At 46.4% G+C, this 17,101-nt stretch overlaps 1 protein-coding gene across 1 annotated transcript in view; it reads left to right on the top strand.

The window, feature by feature from the left end:
• Nucleotides 1-2,555: 2,555 nt before the first annotated feature.
• The window catches only part of LTN1 (listerin E3 ubiquitin protein ligase 1), a 197,260-nt gene continuing 182,714 nt past the window's right edge, over nucleotides 2,556-17,101 (top strand). Inside the window, exons 1-3 of the mRNA XM_082246619.1 lie at nucleotides 2,556-2,626; nucleotides 7,823-8,026; nucleotides 15,253-15,351. Of these exons, the coding sequence (XP_082102745.1) occupies nucleotides 2,585-2,626; nucleotides 7,823-8,026; nucleotides 15,253-15,351 (345 nt within the window). The 5' untranslated portion in view covers nucleotides 2,556-2,584. The remainder of the gene's footprint in view (nucleotides 2,627-7,822; nucleotides 8,027-15,252; nucleotides 15,352-17,101) is intronic.

Here is a 17,101-nt window from a genome sequence, read left to right as displayed (position 1 = left end):
GGGTAGTGTTTCTTCACGGAACCCCGCCTCATTCATCAGCTGTTGCCGCACGGGGTAGTGTTTTCTTCACGGAACCCCGCCTCATTCATCAGCTGTTGCCCCAATGGGTAGTGTTTCTTCACGGAACCCCACCTCATTCATCAGCTGTTGCCGCACGGGGTAGTGTTTCTTCACGGAACCCCGCCTCATTCATTAGCTGTTGCCGCACGGGGTAGTGTTTCTTCACGGAACCCCACCTCATTCATCAGCAGTTGCCGCACGGGGTAGTGTTTCTTCACGGAACCCCGCCTCATTCATCAGCTGTTGCCGCACGGGGTAGTGTTTCTTCACGGAACCCCGCCTCATTCATCAGCTGTTGCCGCACGGGGTAGTGTTTTCTTCATGGAACCCCGCCTCATTCATCAGCTGTTGCCCCAATGGGTAGTGTTTCTTCACGGAACCCCACCTCATTCATCAGCTGTTGCCGCACGGGGTAGTGTTTCTTCACGGAACCCCGCCTCATTCATCAGCTGTTGCCGCACGGGGTAGTGTTTCTTCACGGAACCCCACCTCATTCATCAGCAGTTGCCGCACGGGATAGTGTTTCTTCACGGAACCCCGCCTCATTCATCAGCTGTTGCCGCACGGGGTAGTGTTTCTTCACGGAACCCCGCCTCATTCATCAGCTGTTGCCGCACGGGGTAGTGTTTTCTTCACGGAACCCCGCCTCATTCATCAGCTGTTGCCGCACGGGGTAGTGTTTCTTCACGGAACCCGGCCTCATTCATCAGCTGTTGCCACGTGAAATTATCTCGGCTCCAACCCGTCAGACTTCCCTCATCTCTGCTCCAGGAAAATGTAATCGGCAGCGGTCTATGTAAATACAAATCACGGCTACAGTGTTTTACAACGTAACAGTCACTCATTTGGGATGCCGCACCTGCTGATGAGGGAAGTCTCCGAGAAGATTTAATTTTGTGGATGGGCATGCACAGTGGGACGCGTTGCAACAGCTGATAAGTGACGTGGTGTTAGGTTAAAAAACACTAACCCATAAAAATTCCCTACCCACCGCAGCTGTGAGCATGCGCACTGGCAAGCTGCTCAGCTGTTGAATGACGTACCCTCATAGGAAGTGACGAGGGTAGGGAATTTTTATGGGGTAGGGTTTTTTAACGTTACACCGGGTCTTCTCTTCGGCGGCGGTGGAGGTAGGATTCCAGGTCTCCCGGTGGGACGGAAGACCCGGGTGAGTGGTAATGACAGCCGAGCGGCTTCTCAGCCACATCAGTTGTCATTACAAGTCAGCCGACTGTTGGCTATGGATGCCGTTACCGGGGTGATGCCTCTAGCTGCAGGCATCACTCCGGTACAGCACTTTCCCGAAGGCAGCCAGGACTCCGATGCACGGGGCAGCGGCTCCAATTGCTGCCTGACACCCACGATCGTTCCCCGCTGAGAAAGAAGGACGGTCGGCTGTTGTAAACACAGCTGACCGTCCTTCTCTCTGGAATGGTCATAGAGCCCCTGTGATCCTTCTATATAGGATCACAGGTGTCTATGATCATTTCAAAAGCCCAACCCCCATACAGTTAGAATCACTCCCCTAGGCTTACATTTAACCCCTTGATCACCCACTGTGTTAACCCCTCATTATTACAGTAACAGTGCATATGTATAGCACTGATTACTGTAGTAATGTCACTGGTCCCCCCAAAAGTATCAAAAATATCAGTTAGGGGTCCGATCTGTCCGCCGCAATATCGCAGTCCCATTAAAAATCGCAGATCGCCACCATTACTGGTAAAAAAAAAAAAACAATAAAAATGACATAAATCTTTCCCGTAGTTAGTAGACACGATAACTTTTGCGCAAACCAATCAAAATATTGCGATTTTTTTTTAACAAAAATATGTAGCAGAAAACAAATTGGCCTAAAATGTTAAAAAATTTAGATTTTTAATTTTTTTTTTTTGGAATGTTATATAGTAGAATGTGAAAAATATTGTTTTTTTTTTCAGAATTGTCGCTCTTTTTTAGTTTATAGCGCAAAAAATAAAAATCGCACAGGTGATCAAATACCGCCAAAAGAAACATCAATTTTATTTTGGGTACAGCATCGCACGACTGCGCAATTGTCTGTTAAAGTAACGCAGTGCCGAATCGCAAACAATGGCCTGGACTTTAAGGGGTAAAATCTACTGGTCCAGAAGTGGTTAAAGTAGCGCAGTGCCAAAAAGCAAAAAAATGTCCCGATCATGAAGGGGGGTAAATCTTCTGGGGGGGGGGGTCAAGTGGTAAACCCCATTGTTCCATGGACAGTAAGCAGTAAGAGTAATCTGTCTCCATTACTAGAACACTCAGCTGGATAACATCTGCCCTGTCACGTGGTCTTAACTCCAAGCTCTCTGTCTGTGAATTGAGCGCCTATGTCACGGATCGGGGTGAGGGCGGAAGACTGGCAGCGGGGCCTGGAGATAAGTGAGGACGTCATGGTTAGGCTTCAGGTGAACTAATCAATAGCCGATTTACCGAAGGTTTTTACGGGAACACCGGTGGTGAGTGAGCTGCTGGCGAAGTGTTTGCCGGTGATAAAGAGCGGAGGATGGGCGGAAAGAACAAGCAGAGGACAAAGGGCAATGTTCGGGTGAGTACCGGGATCGATTAGTACGCCTGTGCTGTGCCAGGCATGGTGGGGGAGTCAGCTATTCCCAGTGTGGTGATAGGAGACTGGGGGTGGGGAGGGCACGGGCCACAGTGACCAGGGTGGTGTACAGTGTGTGTGAGGCCTAGGGGAAGGATTGGGGTGGGGGGGGTCCCACATGGGAGATCAGGGGGGGCTCCATAGAGAAATCATGGCAGGAAGATCATTTCCTAAGGCCCCTGTCACACTTGTGCGATTTGGGATTGCGAAGTCACATGACAAGTCGCACTCCGTGATTTCCAATCATTACCGTTCATATCTGTGCGACTTCAAGCTGCAACAACTTCAAAGTATTCCCTGCACTACTTTGGTGCGACTTTGATGCGTTTTGAGGTCCATAGACCTAGGGATTGCTTCAAGTCCAGTCAAAATTGCGGCGAAAAAATTGCGGTAGAATCACGTGACTTTTAGGTCGCACAAGTGTGAAAGGGGACTAAAGTAGAACTATAGTAAAAACATTTGTGTCTTTAATTTTGTATAGAGTAAGGAAGGGTTATAACCCCCTGTCAGGTTATTTTCTGCCATCTGTGTCCCATTGGTGAGATTTCCCCTCACTTCCTGTCCCATAGCCACAACAGGAAGTGAGGGGAAATCCCTGCTAAGGAAGGGTTATAACCCCTGTCAGGTTATTTTCTGCCATCTGTGTCCCATTGGTGAGATTTCCCCTCACTTCCTGTCCCATAGCCACAACAGGAAGTGAGGGGAAATCCCTGCTAAGGAAGGGTTATAACCCCTGTCAGGTTATTTTCTGCCATCTGTGTCCCATTGGTGAGATTTCCCTTCACTTCCTGTCCCATAGCCACAACAGGAAGTGAAGGGAAATCCCTGGTTGTCACCAGAACTTGTTTCCCAATTGGAAGTTTTCCCCTCTATTCCTCTTCTTGTCTGTTTCTTCCAGCAAGGCAGTATCATAATATGCTGGTATGCACATAATACTAGCACATTGTGGAGACACATGCCTTGAAACGAAGCCCTCCAGCACAGCTGCAGAAGCTTCCGTCTTCACCTGCTCCTCCTTCTGGGTTTGCACGCTGCAGCAGCTTGAAAGGCCGAGCCACAATGATGTCACTCCCATGTCACATGAAAATGCGCCCCCCCCCAGGAGCCAACATGATATTTGGACCTCTGCTAGAAGAACATTTTACTGATCAGACCTCTGTAATATGGAATGAAATACCTCTAGCTTACACATTTTGCATGGATGAATTAACCCCTTCCGGACCGCCTCACGCAGATATACCGTGGCAGGGCGGCCCTCCTGTGCGAAATCACATACCTGTACTGGGTCTGGGGTGCGCGTGCCACCGGCAACCCACTCCTGCTGTGATTGGACACAGCGGGAGCCAATCAGTGCGTCCGGCAGGCCCAATGTTCACTGGCACTCAGCAATCGTTCTTAGGAGAGACAGAACAGCGCTCTGCCTATGTAAACAAGTGAGAAGGGACGATGGCGATCTCGTGTTTCTGATAGGAAGGAACACGGAACTCTGTCTTCCTCCACACAGTTAGAAAGCACTCCCTAGGAGCACATTTAACCCTTTGATTGCCCCTGATGTTAACCCCTTCCCTGCCAGTGTCATTAGTACAGTGACAGTGCATATTTATTTTAAGCACTGATCACTGTATTGGTGTCACTGGTCCCCAAAAAGTTGTCACTTAGTGTCAGATTTGTCCACTGCAATGTTGCAGTCCCGCTAAAAACCGCTAATCGCCACCATTACTAGTAAAAAAAAATTCCATAAATGTATCCCATAGTTTGTAGACGGTATAACGTTTGCGCAAACCAATCAATATACGCTTATTAGGAGTTTTTTTTTTACCAAAAATATGTAGCAGAATACATATTGGCATAAATTGATGACAAAATTTGATTTTTTTTTTTTTTTTACACTTTTCTATTGTTTGTTTTATAACAGAAAGTAGTAAAAGTTGTCTTTTTTTTCTTTTTCAAAACAGTAAGTAATTTTTTTGTTTATAGAGCAAAAAATATAAATTGCAGAGGTGATCAAACACCACCAAAAGAAAGCTCTATGTGTGGGGGAAAAAAGACACCAATTTTATTTGGGTACAGCGTCACATGACCGCGCAATTGTTAGTTATAAAAACAGTGCCTTATTGCAAAAAATGGCCTGCTCATGAAGAGGCGCTAAACCTTCCGGGGCTGAAGAGGTTAAAGCAGTTTTGTGATTTTTACCCACAGGTAAGCCTGTACCTGAACGGGAGGGGAAGGGCGTTCATGTGACCGGTGCAATATATGAAAGCAATAAGGTACAAAGGAATGATTTTGAAAGCTTAAAAGGATAGAGAACGATTTCTTTTGCTCTATAAGGCCTCTTTCACACTGTCCGCTCCGTCGCCGGACTCAGTTTTTCTCAGCGGGGATCAATTCGCCGATCCCCGCTGAGCAGGCGGATGGCAGCTCTGTCTCCATGCTGTGTGCGGAGACAGAGCTCTCAGATCCCCGCTCTCCTCTATGGGGGAATCGGATGAGAACGGACCGTCTGTCCGTTCTCATCCGATCCGATCCGCCAGACGGATGGAAAATAGGGTTTCCATCCGTCCGGATTTGACGGATCAGATCGGATGTCGGTGGACATGTCTCTGCTGACATCCAATGCCCCTTAGAGATGCATGAAAGATTCCCATAGGTGTGTGACCAGCTGTGTGTGACGTCAACGTGTTTCGCGTGCGTAACGCACACTTCTTCAGGACGTCATTGTGTGGGCGGGAAGGTGTTTTTAAAGGGGTATCTCTTGATTGCAAATCAGTCACCGCTGATACAGAATAGCAAAGGTACCTCAAACAGATAGCCCTACCCACTTTTCAAGGGACGCCATCTTGTGGATATATAGGGGTATTTAAAAACTTTTTACAGATATTGCGGTTCCAGAAACGTCCACAGATGGGGCAATCTGCAGATTGGTCTATTGACGCAGAGAGTGCATTTAAACAGAAGATAATCAGTGCAGTCCCGTGCCCAAACAGGCCTCCGTTATAGTGTAAACATGGATAGGCAGACCAGGCAAGGGACCTGTACCGAGGTACCATTCCCGTCATATTGGTCAAGACTGAACAGGGAGTTAGTCAGTGTGTATATAGCTCAGAACGGAAAGTGTATTCCCAGTAGTTGATACATACAGTACATTTAGGTGAGGAGAAGGAGGGGAGGACAGTGCATTCCAATGTCCATCCTGTCTCCTATCATGTTATTAATATAAATACACTTATTAGAAAAGGAAAACACACTTAAATAGTGTTCCTGTCATATTGGTCAAGACAGAAGGCTTACCTATAGGTAAAGTCATCAAAGTGAGTTTACAACCACTTGAAAGCCAAAATAAACTTTAACTTAAAAAAAAAGCCAAAAAAAAAAAAAGCTCCGTTCTCCAAGGGCATAGAGACGAGCGGCAGCCATCTTTGCCTCGCTTGTCTTCCTGCACTGGTAACGGCCACATCGGATCGGTCTCGGGCTTTACCGATGGGCCAGGTAAGCCTGGCAAAGACCGGGAAGCTGCAGGAGGGGAGGCACCATTCCTGCTGCTTCTAAAAGTGATCCAGCGGGGAATCCGCCTGCGGGACCAAGTTTATCTTACAGAGAACCGGCCATAGTAAAAAATGATACCAGGGCTATGGCCGCTAGCTGCTGCCATAACCTTGTTATTTAACGTCAAAGTAATGATGTATTTTTACTATGGGCCGGTCGTCAAGTGTTTAAAGCGGAGTTCCAGCCATTTACTCACCTGTCCAACGGTCCAGCGATGCGGCCGCCCGAAGCCTCGATCCTCTCCCTCGGCGCCGGCATCACTGCTGTGGGCACCTGGCTGTTACAGTTTGCGGCTTCACAGCCGGGTACCCACTGCGCATGCGCGAGCCGCGCTGCGCGCCGTGATTGGCCGGTGTTCCGTGAAAAAACCATACCCCGTGAAGAAACCATACCCTCGTCACTTCCGGTCTGAAACAGCTGAGCAGCGCAGCAGTGCGCATGCTCAGAGCCCCGGAGACCTAATTGAACATGAAAGAATTTGAGAAGTGCGCAGCATGCTCGGTGGGCATGAAATTATCACGGCACTGTGTCTAAAGTTATACTTGCGGCGGGTACAGTAAAACACTTCGGCTGCAACATCAATCATCTCCTCTGCTATCGCTGTCACTTCCCTCATCTCCGGTAATAAATATAAAAGCGGCGGCTGGTGTATGAGATGTAAATGACGGCGATCGCGGCTCCGTGATCCGCTTTTATATTTATTAACGGAGATGAGGGAAGTGACAGGGGAAGGAGCGGAGATGACTGATGTTGCAGAGGAGATGTTTTAATGTAAGCGCCGCAAGTTTAACTACCGTGAGAAATCCATACCCTCCGTAGGTGCACCGGAAGTGACGAGGGTATGGTTTTCTCACGGGTATGGTTTTTTCACGGAACACTGGCAATCTTCTGGGACCTCTGACGTGTCCCAGAAGATTGCAGGAAGGGAGGGGGAGAGGAGAACTTCCGTTCAGGGTGCCGCGGCGCTCCGAGCGGAAGTGGGAGCGGGTACCTGTCAAAACTAGGTACCCGCTCCCCCCCCCCAAAAAATGACATGCCAAATGTGGCATGTCGGGGGGTCAGGACTCCCTAAAGCGGAAGTTCCACTTTTGGGTGGAACTCCGCTTTAAGGTGAAAAACCACCTTTATTACAGCTCCCCCCAGATCCCCCCCCCTTTTTTCTTACCTGAGCCCGACCCCATCCAACAATGTGCATGAGCTCAGTGGCTCCAGCTGTTATCGCTCTCCTCATTGGACAGATTGATGGCTCCCGCTGCTGTCATTAAATAGCTGCGACATGGGAGCGGGGAGCAGGGCCGAGTCCCCCTGTCTGTCAATGGATGCAGCAGTGGGACTTGGGAGCGAGCACGCATGGTTGCTTCCATAAAAAGCAGCTTTCAGTGGGGGCACCTGATAAAGAGGAGGAGCTTGGAACGCCGATGGGGGACCCCAGAAGAAGAGGATCGGGGCTGCTCTGTGCAAAACTATTGCACAGAGCAGGTAAGTAAAACATGTTTGTTATTTAAAAAAAGAAAGAAAAATTGACTTTTACAAGCACTTTAAAACCGACATAACATGGAGTTGATTTCCTCTCTAATCTAAAGTTTTTCTTTGTAGCCATCTAGCAGCGGGAGAGCGGCAGAACTTCTGGCTAAGGAAAGAGGCACAGTCCCGGGCTTTATCGGGTTTGGAACATCGCAGAGCGACTCCGGTTATGTCCCTGCTGTGCAGGGTGCCGAGGAGGTGGACTGCCTCGTTGATGCTGATTTCCGAATGGTGCTGCGCAAGCTTTCTAAGCGAGACGTCACCACAAAACTAAAGGTAGGTCAACAAGGACCAATTTCTATCAAGAAGATGTAGCGAAGGGCCCTTTCAATCTGTGTGTTGATTTAATGCTCAGTTAGGTGGCCCATTCATTTCTCTCACAGCACACTTTGATACAATAAAAAACTGACCTGACTGCTTAATTTTACCTTGGCTTACCACAATGCAGGACGTGTTGTGGTGTGCTGTTGTGTGGATGTTACCCACTACTCTTATAGGGTGTTATAGTGCTGTTCAAAAGAAATGTAATCATACCATGGGTTTTGTGCATTACTGTGCCACTTGTAATGAAAATAATGCAACATGAAGGTATGAATGGTTGCTTATTTAAAATTAAAGCTGAATTCCAGGGAGATTGTAAAGCTACCCTTGCAGTGCCCCCCCCCCCCTCTTTGCACCTTTGCAATGCATGGGATGATGCTGGGTCTTGCCAAGGCAAACACTAAGAAGAAATTTTACCTAACTTATCCCTCGCTTTCATATTCCTGCGATGCTCTGGGTTATGGGCGGACCCCCAGAATCCCCTCCCTAAAATGGTTCTAAAGGCTGACGGTTTTTTACCCTAATGCATTCTCTGAGTGCAGCCCCTCCTTATACTTACCTGAGTCCAATTCCATCCCGATCCAGCAATGTGCACGAGAGCAGCCTCTCTATTGGCTTTCCCCCTGCCCAAAGCTCAGGAATTGCAGAGGAAGCCATTGGCTCCTGCTGTCAGTCACAGCCAGTGTGTAGGGGGGGGGGGGGTGGGTGAGGGGTGGGATCTAAGCTGGCTTGGGAGTGAGCCAGCACAAGTGCCCCCATAGCAAGTGGCCGGATCGGGCTCAAGAGCGCCAGCGGGGGATACGAGAAGAGGATGATCGGGGTTTCTCTGTGCTAGACCATTGAACAAAGCTGGTAAGTATGACATGTTTGGTTTTTAAAAAAAAAAAAGTAAAGGTTTACAATCGCTTTAAAATGCAGGACTGTTGGTCCTGGATTGTACGTTATGATGTCAGGGTGTGACCAGCAGATGGAGCGCCAAAGCGAATTGCCTTCAGGGGACCAGATGCACAAAGAAGAGAAGCCTGTGGAAGCACAAGGTAAATAAAACTCCTTTTTAACTTCTTGCCAACCGCCCTCCGCAAATATACTGTATGGCGGTTCGCGGGAGCACTCCTGGGGGCGCGTGCGCACCGCCGGAGGAGCGGGAGCACCCCCGTTAGGCCGCTGGGAAGCCGATCCATAGGGTCCGCGGCAGTAATTGCCGTTGGGCACCCACGATCACTCCCCGTGGAGAGAGAACGACATTCTGATATTGTAAACACAGCAGACCGTTGTTCTCTCTGGAATGAACACAGAGAGCCTGTGTTCCTCCTGTTTATGGTCACAGTTCTCTGTGTTGATTCCACAAGTCCCTCCCCCATACAGTTAGAAAATACTCCCCTAGGCTCGCACTTAACCCTTTGATGGTCCCTGGGTTAACCCCTTCCCTGCCAGTGTCATTATTACAGTAACAGTTCATATTTTTAGCACTGATTACTGTAGTAATGTCACTGGTCCCCCCCCCCCCCCCAAAAGTGTCAAAAATGTCAGTTTGGGGACCAATCTGTCCGCCGCAATGTCGCAGTCCCGCTAAAAATCTCAGATGGGCCGCCATAACTAGTAAAATAAATAAATAGAAATGAGAAATCTTTCCCCTAGTTTGTAAATGCGAGATGTTTTGCGCAAACCAATCAAAATATGCTTATTTGGATTTTTGTTTTTTACCAAAAATGTATAGCGGAATACAAATTGGCCTGAAATGATGAAAAAATCTGATTTTTTTTTTTAATTTTTTTTTTTTTTTTTTTAATTTTTTTTTAATTATTTTTTTTTTTTTGGGGAAAGTTTTATATAGCAGAAAGTTATAGCGCAATAAATAAAAATTGCACAGGTGATAAAATACCACAAAAAGAAAGCTCTATTTGTGGGGAATAAAGGACATCAATTTTATTAGGGTACAGTGTCGCATGACCACGCAATTGTCTGTTAACCACTTAACGACCAGCCACGTAGATCTACGTCGGCTGACTTTGAGTGGTTATACCGGGATGATGCCTCTAGCTAGAGGCATCATCCCGGTACCGTTGTTTGAAGCCGACGGTCGGCTTTCCGTCGGTAACGATCGATGCGGCTTTGCTCGGGGCTCCCGTCCCACCGGGAGCCCCAAGCACCCAGCCGGCACGTCCGCCGGCTGGATGGAGTCCCGATGAATGCCGGAAACGGCATCGATCGGGTCTCCGATGACATAACCCAGAGGCGGCGTCCATGACGTCACATCCGGGTTACTCTGCTGCAAAAGGCGGCAGATTTGAAAAACATCTGTATGCAAAAATGCCGTTTTCGGCGTTTTGCATACAGGGAAGTGTAGTGGAGGGGTCTGGGGTCTTTTAGACCCTCGATCCCTCCATAAAGTGTACCTGTCACTACATATTGGTGTCACAAGGGATGTTTACATTGCTTGTGACAGCAATAAAAGTGATCAGATTTTTTTTTTTTTTTAAAAAAAACCTGTAATAAAGTTAAAAAAAAAGAAAAAATAAATAGGAAAAAAAAAAAAAATAAAAAATTTAGCCGCCCCCGTCACCGTTAGCTCGCGCACAAAAAAAACGTATACGCAAGTCGAGCCGCAAATGAAATCGCTGTTCAAACCACGCATGTGAGGTATCGCCGAGATCGCCAGAGCTCCTCTTCTTTTTTTTTTTTTTTTTTTTTTTTTTTTTTTTTTTTTTTTAGTGCAGCATGGAGAACCGCCACAACATTGCACAGTGCTGTTCCCAATAAAACTTGAAATTACAGTTTATGACATTTCAATAGAGATCACACAGCAATGAAAAGGGAACTTTAAGGTGTGCTGTATTCACACACAAGCGATAGTGCAGTGGCAGAACTACCAGGGTTGCAAATGCTGCATTTTGTGCAACTTGGGGATGGTATTCTGCCACTTGGGGGGACCCCAGGCCTCCTATAACCCCCCCACCCCATTCCTCGCCATTGCTTTCAATTCCACCTGACCAGTGGATCGCTGTCCCCCCCCCCCCCCGCCTGATTTCTAATTTGCTGGCTCCAGTACTGTACATGCACCGCTCTGGAGGCGGCCGATTTAGTAATCTGCTGTGCTCAGCTCGGACCGCTGGTCAAGTGAATTTGAGAACGACTTCAAGGAGCGGGCGCAGGGAGAGAGGAGGACCAAAAGATTTACAGGAAGTCAGTGTGTGGCAGCTTCAGACCACACACAGTCTGTGGGACACTCAGTCACTCTGTGGGGGGGGTCACTGATGGTGTAAGGATACTCCCCTCTTACATCAGTGAACCCTTGACCTCAGTGTATTCACTCTGCAGACTCTTTTTTGTAAAGGGGAAATCCTGATATAAAGGGGTCCCTCCCCCTTACTTCAGAGTTCCCAGCATTAAATCAGAGTAAGCAGAGGTCACCCTTACAGTGCAAGGGGAAACTTTGTGGACTCTGAGGTAAAGAGGAACCCTGCAAGATCTGATGTAAGGGGGGGCTCTGAAGGCCTGAGAAACTCTTACATCAGGGTTCCCCTTTATGTCGGGGTCAGCAGGGGTTCCCCTTTACGTCGGGGTCAGCAGGGGTTCCCCTTTACGTCGCGGTCAGCAGGGGTTCCCCTTTACGTCGGGGTCAGCAGGGGTTCTCCTTTACGTCGGGGTCAGCAGGGGTTCCCCTTTACGTCGGGGTCAGCAGGGGTTCTCCTTTACGTCGGGGTCAGCAGGGGTTCCCCTTTACGTCGGGGTCAGCAGGGGTTCCCCTTTACGTCGGGGTCAGCAGGGGTTCCCCTTTACGTCAGGGTCAGCAGGGGTTCCCCTTTAAGTCAGGGTCAGCAGGGGTCCCCCTTTAAGTCAGGGTCAGCAGGGGTTCCCCTTTACGTCAGGGTCAGCAGGGGTTCCCCTTTACGTCAGGGTCAGCAGGGGTTCCCCTTTACGTCAGGGTCAGCAGGGGTTTCGCCTTTACGTCAGGGTCAGCAGGGGTTTCGCCTTTACGTCAGGGTCAGCAGGGGTTTCGCCTTTACGTCAGGGTCAGCAGGGGTTTCGCCTTTACGTCAGGGTCAGCAGGGGTTCCCCTTTACGTCAGGGTCAGCAGGGGTTCTCCTTTACGTCAGGGTCAGCAGAGGTTCCCCTTTACGTCAAAAAGTGGAACCCTGCGGACTCTGTTGTAAGGGAGAACTCTGTAAAGGGCCCCAGGCTCGGGTCAGAGGGACCATTATATTTTTTTTGCACTGGAGCCCTGAAGGTTCTAGACACGTCTTTGCGGTAGTGTTCCCTGCTGGCGTGAATGGGCTGCGATCAGTAAATTGGCCGAAAAACACAGCTTTCAAAGCGATCGTACGACAATCTTATTAGTCAACAGCTTTTGAGAGCCGATCACGACAGTTAATCCGAAATTATCCGAAGGGACAAACCTGAAAAATTTCCCCCTGATTGTATGGTTTTTGTTTAATCAATAAGTATTTGTCCCAAAGAAAAAAAACGGAAGAGCAAGACCATACAATGAGCAAGACTCAGAAATGACCATACAATACAACACAATCCATCACTTCTGAAGTTGTATTCTGTCGGACGGGAATTTCCTGAAGTTTAGTAACCTTTTAATTTTTGATATGAGACTAGCATGTAAAAAAACGGTCGATCATTTGTCTGATATTCTCATTGTGTGTACCAGGCTTCAGTGTTTGATTGCTTTGCGGTATACAGTAGTGTTCAGCAATGTTTGACACCGGAATAATGATGTCTGTGTGTGCTGCTGCATTTTCATTGTGCAGTGAGGGCAGGCTGGGGAGCGTCCAGGACCAAGGTACAATATATTGTTTAACTGCAGCATAGAGTGAGGTCACTGACTTTGCTGTGCTGTGGTAAAAACCCAATAGAAGAAAAGAGCGCACTATTCTATTGTCTTTTCCCTTATTGTGACTGTTTTTCCAGCTTCCAGCGCCTGCTGACCAAAGAGAGCTACAAGGTGGTGCTGAACTGATTTCATTACCTTCCTTTGATGGAACACCTCTGAACTTTCTCGATCTTTTGGGCATGAGCGCAAGAACTGTTCATTACTTTTATGATGTGTTTCAGTGGTGCATTTCTTCTATTTGTATTTCAATTATTAATTCAGCTCTAAGCATCAAGATCAGCTTGAAGTATAAGTCTACAATAAATGTCTCTGCTTACAGAAGTTCATCTTTTTCATTTTCTGTATGTGAGTGTAAAGCTGGCTATCGTTTATACAATTTTTTTTTTTTTAATTTACCTTTTAACTAAGTAGTTCAAGGGCCTGCCTGATTGCCTACAATTTCAAAGTATTTAGGTTTGACCTCATATTATATGGTTTTGGTAAATCTAAAGAAAAATTTGTATAATGTATAGCCAGCTTTAATCGATCAGTCTTGTCGACAGCTAAAATGGCTGTCCTAATTGACATTCTTTTAAAGTGGTTGTAAAGGCTGAAGGGCTTTTTTTCTTTTTTTTTTTTTTGAACCTTGAAGGTAAAAATCCTTCTGTGTGCAGCCCCCCCCCCCCCTCCAAGTCTCTATTCACCTATATGCAAATTGGATGTGTTTTGAACCGCATCTGATTCGCATACCATGTGAAATACCATTGTTTTCCATTGAAGCTGTTCACATATATGCGGTACATCTGCAGTGCGATTATCTGAGCACTGCGGTATAGTTCAGGTGCCAATTCCAGGCTGATTGAATTCTATGGGAAGGCTTCTGAACTGCACATGTGTTCAGCATTCAGTTCAGGATTTCAGCACGGATATGTCCGTTCCAGGAGTTCAGCACGGATATGTCCGTTCCAGGATTTCAGCACGGATATGTCCGTTCCAGGATTTCAGCACGGATATGTCCGTTCCAGGATTTCAGCACGGATATGTCCGTTCCAGGATTTCAGCACGGATATGTCCGTTCCAGGATTTCAGCACGGATATGTCCGTTCCAGGATTTCAGCACGGATATGTCCATTCCAGGATTTCAGCACGGATATGTCCGTTCCAGGATTTCAGCACGGATATGTCCGTTCCAGGATTTCAGCACGGATATGTCCGTTCCAGGAGTTCAGCACGGATATGTCCGTTCCAGGAGTTCAGCACGGATATGTCCGTTCCAGGATTTCAGCACGGATATGTCCATTCCAGGAGTTCAGCACGGATATGTCCGTTCCAGGAGTTCAGCACGGATATGTCCGTTCCAGGATTTCAGCACGGATATGTCCGTTCCAGGATTTCAGCACGGATATGTCCGTTCCAGGATTTCAGCACGGATATGTCCGTTCCAGGATTTCAGCACGGATATGTCCGTTCCGGGAGTTCAGCACGGATATCTCCGTTCCGGGAGTTCAGCACGGATATCTCTCTTACTACAGGAGTTTACACCCTTTATCTACTATGTATTGACTGGCACTGAAAATGCAGCTGTGACAAAAAAAAAAAAACAGTCCTGGGCCTACCAAATTTGCATAAGAACCACATCAAAAATGTACCTGAACCACTGAATAAATGCTTTTTTAATCACACTCAAAACAGAAATACAATTCACACGTCAGACATGTGTGAACCCAGCCCTAATACTTACCTGAGCTCCCTCTTGATCCTCCGATGTGCCTGAGTGCATTGGCTCTCCGGGGACTCTGCCTCCTCATTGGCTGAGACAGCGACTCCCACTGCTGTCAGTCACCTCCAGTGAGCCAATGAGGAGAGAGAGGGGATGGGGCACGACTCCGTGTCTGAATGGACACACAGAAAAGTGGCCTGGGAGCGCTCCTGCTTGGGTGCCCCCATAGCAATGCTTTTGGGGCACTTGACAGGAGGGAGAGGCCAGGAGCACGGGCAGGGGACCCGAGAAGAGGAGGATCCAGGCTGCTCTGTGCAAAATTAACGGCACAGGTAAGTATAACATGTTTGCTATTTAAATAAAAAAAAACAAAAATACATTTTGGCTTTAATGGTACTTTAACAAGTGCCTCTTGTTCAGTGCAGAGTTATTCATATGTTGCATGAACCCTGTACACTGTGCAGCCATTCTGTCATATTAGAGTATTGCTTCAAGTGGTCTTTTCTTTATACTTGGCTAGCAAGTAGGACTGCTAATAAAATTATTAGTAACTTTGAGGTAGAATATTTTTAGTTCTCAGCAAACTTCTTAGGGTTATGTCGTTACTTTATAATTTGAATTGGTGTATTTTTTATTATACAGGCAATGCAAGAGTTCGGAGCAATGTGTAAAGAGAGAGAGATAGAGGCCGTCCGGGGTGTCCTACCATATTGGCCCAGAAACTACTGCAAAATATCTCTGGTACGTAAAGTGTCATTTGTATGGTGGCAGGAAAAAGCACTTCTGCTTCCAATGTTGCTACCTGTTAGGGTAGTGGGTTGGCATTAGTCAGGGATCCTCTCTCACATACTAGAGCTGCACGGTTCTGGATAAAATTGAGAATAACTATTTGTTTTTTTTTTTGCCTAAAATAAAGGTCGCGATTCTCTCACAATTCTCGGTGTAACATCTCTCACATTATACAAAAAAATTGGGCTAGCATTACTGTTTAGTTTTGTTTTTTTGCAAATTGCGTTTGAACAACCATTATGTAAATACAGTATGACCTGAAATATTGCAACGACTGCCATTTTATTCTCTAGGGTCCCTGCTATTAAAAATATATAGAATGTTTGGGGTTCTAAGAAGTAATTTTCTAAAAAAAAAATACAGATTTTTAACTTGTAAGCAACAAATGTCAGAAAAAGGCTTATGCCTCGTACACACGCAACGATTATCGGCCGAACAATCGGCCGTCTTTTGTCCAGTGTTGTTTGTTGGTTGAAATGTGCTCTAGACTTGCACTGGACTTTTGTTGGCCAACAAAAACCAACTTCAGAAGTGATGTCATGTGATGATTAACTTTCTGTGTGTTTTTTCTTCTCTGAGCATGCCCAGTCTTGCTCATCAGATTTTTGTCTGCCGAAATCTGTACTGACTGAGGAACAATCGGCCGTTGTGGTGACGGCCAACAAAAATTTTATAGCCTGCACACCAGATTTTATTCGGCCGAAAAGTCGGAGTCGGTTGTCGGAAGCATCATACTAACAACCTGAAAATCGGCCGATCGGACGGTGGCGGAAAATTCACGGCCAACAATCGTTGCGTTTGTATGAGGCTTTAGTCTCTAGGTGGTTAAACTGACCTCATTTACAGACCGAAGTTCATCCCTTTGATCTAAAAGACTGAAATTATACGTTTCTCTTTATCTCTCGGCGTTGAGCAATGTTGTGATAAACTTTGCCGGCTGTTATTTTTCTTTGACAGCTGTGAGCATGGAACTGCTCTGCACTGTTCCATGAATCTTGGAAATACCAGATTAAGATTGTGATGGGGGTTGAAACAAGATCTCGTGTTTTTTTTTTTTTTTTTTTTTAAACGATTAATCGTGCAGCTCTATCACATACACATGCTGCAGCAGTAGTGTGCAGTAAGGAGAGGTGATCCCTGTATTTTCTGGTTGTTGATCTAGAAGCTTACAATCGAACACAGTACCCCAAGCTGACGTTTAATCTATAATAATCAATTGTAAATTATTAGGGTGTCCCCACACTATCTGACTTCAGGTAAAGCTGTATATTTGCTGTGCTATCCCTTTATTATTATTTCAATAGATTGATTTTTGTTGTCCACCATAGATTGCAAGCCTCTTAAAGAATGGATGTGACCCTTAATCATCTGAGGTCATATGCTCTTATAACAATGGGTCATCATATAGGTGATAATGAGTTGCCTCTGCTGCGATATCCGCAGATTCATAAGTATCTCAGTGGACATGCCATAACATGGTTCATGAAAGCAGAAGAGAGGCACTATACACAGTGTAAATGGGCAAGGCAATATTTTATATGTGTGTGTATATGTATATATATATGTGTGTGTGTGTGTGTATGTATGTATATATATATATATATATATATATATATATATATATATATATATATATATATATATATATATATACTTTTAATATGAACAAGAATGAAAAAAAATGCAAACATTAAAATTGCAC

This window comes from Pelophylax lessonae, assembly GCF_965119305.1.
Source record: "Pelophylax lessonae genome assembly, chromosome: 2".
Lineage (NCBI taxonomy): Eukaryota > Metazoa > Chordata > Amphibia > Anura > Ranidae > Pelophylax > Pelophylax lessonae.
This window is presented reverse-complemented; position numbering and strand designations above follow the sequence as displayed.